General features: G+C 45.7%; 1 protein-coding gene across 2 annotated transcripts in view; it reads right to left on the minus strand.

Moving 5' to 3' along the window:
- LOC144124666 (uncharacterized) overlaps nt 1–4,512 on the minus strand; it is a 43,129-nt gene extending 38,617 nt beyond the window's left edge. Inside the window, exon 1 of one of the 2 annotated variants that reach the window (XM_077657484.1) lies at nt 4,397–4,512. In XM_077657484.1, the coding sequence (XP_077513610.1) occupies nt 4,397–4,448 (52 nt within the window). In that variant the 5' untranslated portion in view covers nt 4,449–4,512. The remainder of the gene's footprint in view (nt 1–4,396) is intronic. The other variant, XM_077657485.1, reaches the window with a different exon arrangement.
- Nucleotides 4,513–6,000: the final 1,488 nt, after the last annotated feature.

A 6,000-nucleotide genomic window follows, 5' to 3' on the forward strand; every position in this document is an offset into this window, starting at 1 on the left:
GTTCATTGGGCAAAGTTGCAATTCTATTTAGAAGAGCTCATACACAGACGCTAAATAAAGCTTCGGTATAACAAGGCATATACGACACGGTCAGCGAACACGCGTATTTCACTCAAAACACTGTTTAAAACGCTACCATACAGTACCGCAGAAGCGCAGTCGCGTGCTTTTTTTTTTCATTTCTCGCGAGCTTTTTTTTAAAGCCCGGAGAAGGGACCACGCAAGAAATATGTTGCTAGAGTAAGCTCAATCAACTGCTTCTGAACCTTTGTACAATTTCACTGAACGAGCTTGAGCCTTGAATTAATATTATAATTTTTACATTATTAATCGCAAATAAACCAATCAGATCAACTTAAAAATACTTTGAGTTGCGCAAAACGACAGCAAATAACATGAATTTGGTTTACCTCTTAGTTTCGGTTCACCGCTATTTTTGAACATTGGCTGAAATTTCCGTGAAACACTCAGTATCCTGGATTACTTAGGTCGACGCAAGAGATGCCACTTCTAGATGCATTTAAAACATTTTTCTCTGTAACCATTGTTCCAGTGGCAGGAATGGACAACAGCATTTTGGAGCAGGCTTTGTAGCAGGCGAAATTAAAATTAGAGTGCCTCCCATGTTTTGTGGGAAAAGCTCAATACTGAGAAGAAATATAAAATATGAATACACAAGGCATTCTCAGACCTCTCCATTGGCTGCGACATGCAGCCAATGGCGATGCCCGGCCGTCAACAGCGCACTGGCCGGGTTGTTCCCAGAGACGCCTGAAAGACGTGTGTATATCTGAGTGGCCAACAACAAAGGAACAAATTGACGTGAAATAGACAATGGTCAGCTATAGAATAAGGCTCCAGGACCACTGAAGCGAGAAAAAGGGGGGGGGGGGGGTGGGTGATATCGACCAAGACGCCGGAAGCGTTGAAGTACTGCCAAGTACGTTACTTGCCAGCCTTTCCGTATTTCCACCCTTTCGCCCCTGCCCCGTGATGTTTACCGACAGGCCCTACTTCCGTTTCCTTTGCTCTGGTTGCTGGACGCGATTGCAATTTAGACCATAATGTACATAGGACCTAGCATTGACAAACCACGATCTGAGCTGCTTGTTGCGCACCAAATGGTCAGGAACAGTATCTGAAAGTTTAACTTGCAATGGCTTCCACCTCTTAGCAAGTTTGCAATGCTTTCTCCACTTCAAGCTCAGTTGTGTTTGGCGTATAGCGCCTCGCATTGCATTATGAATCTCTCTATTCTTCTGCATTTCACAGCTTCTCGGGTTGTTGAACCAAGGCTGCAGCTTCAATATTTATATTAGTGCAAGCAGCGAAGGTGCCCACGTTGAAGTGCGCTCTCTAAATTTCGAACATGATCACGCCATCACCGCAGTATTGTTTATGCAGCTGCCCCAGCAGAAACGACTTGCACCTGGTTTGCAGCAGGATGCTCGCAACCGTCTGCAACTCAAAGCCAGCAAGATGATAGACAGGAAATAGAAAAAGACAGTGGCAATGCTGTGCCTCTTAAAGACCTGTGAAAAAATTTTGGGGCTGTCTAACCACATTCCTAAAAATATGGCATAGCATTTAGGTGCCCGGCTATAGAGTCTACAATTAATGATTAATGTTCTTGCAATTTTTCAGCCATTACTCTGGTTGAAACCGGCTTCATTGCGCTAACATGCCATGCTTAAGTCATTAACTGGAATGTTCGAGCACCTGCCATTGGATTATCATCTATGGGATTGTGGTAATCCGACACACTCATCCACCTTAATTCACCAACTAATTCACGCTAATCCACTTTCATCAATTTTTCGGTTGGGCCCACTTCCAAAACTACTGGGCTCCTTTGGAACATAGAGAGATCGGACAACTTCCAAATTTGGGGTCCGCAGATTTTCAAACTATGCGGTGCCCAATGATTGGTACACTGGTAATCATATAGTGTTGATATCACGACCCTCTAAATCGCATTCATAGATCGCGGGTGTCCTCATACCCCTACTGGTGCAGTGGTGCAGCGGTTAAGCAATATGCAACTGCTCCGCGACAAGCAACACAGCCACTGTGGAGCTTGTGAGACCAAATTTGCTCTTCCCGAACTGCCGTAAAGCTCGTGTGCAGCGGCATGGTGGGCAGGTGGCAACTGCAATGAATTTGCCAGTGGTGGGCAGTTTGATCATAATACGGTGGACAGGTTGTGATGATGTCGCAAGGTCACGTGACCTCTCTCGACCAATGAGAGAATTTCGGGGGGGGGGGGGGTTCTGATTGGCCGGAAGTGTTGTTTACAGATGCTACTTACGATAATAAGAATACCATGCTTTTGGTAATTATTGAGAAAGGAAATAGTGGAACTAAACGTGCTGCTGTCGGACCTTTTACAGTACAAGATGGCGGAATACTACGATGGTTCTTTGAAAACTTCAAGGACTTCAACCAAAGATGGAAGGCAGCAAGAGTAACCATGGCCGACAAGGCATACAGTAGCGAAGGGTTGCAAGAGGGCTGTTCCCACCATCTGCGCTTCACTTGTGTGCATTTCAGACCTTGCAGGCTTCCCGGAGTGAAGCGAGCATGCAGAAATTGGGCATCACGAGAGGTGAGCAGGAAACAGCTGTAGATATCCCAAAACGCATGGTTTATGCAAGGACAAAGAAGCCAATGAAGTGCTCTAGGCATTGCTATACACACCACCAGCAGCAACAGCTGCAGTGGAGTATTCCAACACTAACCGGCACTCCATCCATCAAGAATGGTTAATGATTATGAAATGGGAGTGTGGCACTATTTCAACTAGACAAATAATCGATCTAAAAGCCTGAGCTCAAAGCTAAGGCAGCTCGCAAAATGTTTCAGCTTCCCTAAAGTGTTTGTGGACAGGTCCTTAATTTGCCACAAACGCCCAATGAAATGAAATGAACACAAGGCAGCATTTATGCAACAAAAGCGAATAGTTGTGACATATGAAGTTGGCGCAAATAGCTGCACTCAAGGTTGCTAGCACCATATGCCTATGACCATGTTTGCACCGCACTCTCAACCTCGACATCTGCGAACAAGACAACCGATGCACTCACCGAGGCAGCCAAATTTTGTGCAAGTGTAGGACAGTGCACAGACGCTTTTAAAAAAGCACTGCTGCGAGCTTGTCAACACCCCATGTGCCTAGTGTTGTTATTTAGACAGTGATGGGGAAAGTTGTGGCATTGCGAGCGGTGGTGGGTACGGTGGATAGCCAGTGCAAAGATCGAGTCACAAAATTGAAATAATTTTTTCCGCACATTGGAAATTCACAAAGGCAGCAGCTGTTGCAACCACAGCGGCAGACATTGTATCGGAGAGCTCAGCAGTGAAATTCACAAAGAGGCTGAGTGTTCTTGAAACCATTCTCAAAATTTGAAACTCTGGGAATGAAGTCTGTGTTTCGGAGGCGATGCATGCAGAGATGTGCAATCATTGAAGTGTCTGCGAGAATTCTTCTGATGAATGTACACTGCCTGAAAAGAATTTCAGCAGACAAGTGTGCAGAACCAAGAAAATTTCGAGACACAGAATGTTTTGTTAAGAAGTACCGAGTCAGAGAGACAGGGTGGATGTCTGTCAAATGAGGTGGATGCACTGGGCAGCATTGACGTGGGATGCAGAGCAGACTTTGACACTGTTTGCACCTAAAGCTGCCAAGGCCTAGCTGGAAAAGTCAGAGACGCATTGAAACTGATCAAAGTGCCAGTTCTAGCGAGGAAGTGCGGCCGGCCAAAAGGCCAGGTTGTGACTGTAATTGCCTTGCCAAAAAAAGAAAGAAAAGGAATCGACGGAGAACTGCTTGGCGAGGAAAAAAACAGATTTTGTAATGGCCAACAGGAACGTAAAATGCAGTCGAAGCTATGAAAGGAAAGATCCTCAACATATATATAATTCAGCAACGCCGAGAGGGCAGTAACCGTGGTATTCGAATATATGCGACCGCCACGGCCGGGATCGAACCCGCGTCTTTTGGGTCAGCAGCCGAGCGCCACGACTACTGAGCCAGCGCGCAGAATGCCTCAGCCATACGGCTTATAATAACTTGTATCTTTGTCTCAACGTTAAGGAGTGATTCAAAATTATGCAGCTATCGGCCATTAGAATGTAAAGTTAATATTTCCAAGTGTGACAACTCAGCATTTGCAGAAAAAAAAGCACTCTTCTCTGGCTTCCACAGTGATGAAATGAGTGTTGCAGCTACTTCTACTCGCTGTCAATATACACGGGATTCGCACTTCGTGCATGCATCTCTGCGAGGTGATATGTTTCCCATATATGTAGGATTGCAAAGCCATTTCGAAATCTTTGCAAGAGCCTACATCCGAGCAAGGCCCGGAGAGCAAGGTCTCCTTCGGGCACAGCCTACCTTTCATCGTGGAGACGACCAGCAGCAGCTCGAACAGCAGCGCACGCAGCATCGTGCAGCACGCAGAGGGAAGCGCCTTCGGCCAAGCTTCTCGGGGGTCTGATGCGGCTTATCTGCTGCAGTCAATGAGCTCGCGCGACAGATACGCCCTCGATAAGATTTTCTTTCTTTTCAGTAAGCCACAAGTCACATGTCGTGCAGTGGCTGCGTCAATCATCCTCCAGCGGTAGATAAGGTACGCCATCAGATGAGTGTTGCCGGCGCATTGAGGATTGACTTTGTTATCGCCTGGGCTTACGACGAAACAGAAGCACAGGTTACGGTTCTCTAAGTGCACCAAATAAGCATTCGTCCACGTAGCTCGGAGTCACAGAATGCCTGCGTAGAATCATTTTGTTCAAACAGCTCGGCATGTTAATTCATTCCGGTGCTGAATGCCATTTTGTAGTCAAAGGACTAATCAGCGTTTCATGAGATTGGGCCACACCTAGTCCTGATTTGTTCTTTGTTTGGGGTCAATTTTCCGGCCTTGGTATCGCAATTAAGACGCTTCTTTATATTATATAGCGAACACCGCGAATAGCAGTTTTCGAAACAGTGTCCTTTGTACCACCTAGTCTGCCATTTTCATGTTGGCAGGTTTTGTCTCCAGTTATATCTTTTTTTTTCCTTCGCTTCTAGCGTCATTTTCATGTTCGAAACAAGAGTTATCCCACCGTCACTCGGGTTCTCATTTGAGAAAAACCTGGCATTTCAAAGTTCCAGTTTCAAATCACTAGAAGGTGTCGTACACAATTCTGCACATTCGGGTAGAAAATTAACAGTTTGTGTTTCGCACTGGAAAACTAATCTATTAGCGCATAAAAAATGCACTACTAGTTATGATATTTCTAAACTTCATTAGTTCAAGTGATTTATATTAATGTCTTGTGCATGTTCCAATCATCGCCATCATGAGAAATCTCATCTTAAGAGAATCGCAGGCTTTATTACGATCGATCCGAAGTCTTAACGAAACTGAGTATCCTGCAGTAGTTCTGTTGAATGCAACGCCGCCACGCGACGTAGGCCGGATCAATGTGACAGTATGGAGAAAGCCGGGACGACGGGCGTCTACTGGGTAGACATCTATGTTTCCGGCAGTAACGAGCCGTGAGAGAGTGACGCCTTTCCCAAGTAGAGAAGGCGCCGCTAACAGCCGAACTCCGGGATCTGAACACAGACTTCCGGCCCAAGTCATGCGCGCGGTGAACTTTTAGTTTGGCGGCGTCCTTCCTTCAAGCTGACCGTAGCACACTACGCGATAACCGATTTTTAGAGACCTCACCCAACAGCATTTTCTCATTCCATTTTATAACCGAGAGGTACGATCACGTGGCCGAGGCGAAATATAATATAACCGTAAAGCAACATCGAAAGAGTCATTCTGTGGCAGTTACTGATGACAACTGCATGCAATCTTTATAACGAAATTCGAATGTGGAGAGAAGACGATGAAGTGTCTCTAGACCAGAACGCCGTCCCTTTGCCTCTTCAGTTTTTTCCAGTTTAACGAAATTATGATGAAACCACTGTTTGTATTTTGTTGACGGAGATGGAAGTGG

The sequence above is a fragment of the Amblyomma americanum genome, chromosome 3 (genome assembly GCF_052857255.1).
Source record: "Amblyomma americanum isolate KBUSLIRL-KWMA chromosome 3, ASM5285725v1, whole genome shotgun sequence".
Taxonomy (NCBI): Eukaryota; Metazoa; Arthropoda; class Arachnida; order Ixodida; family Ixodidae; genus Amblyomma; species Amblyomma americanum.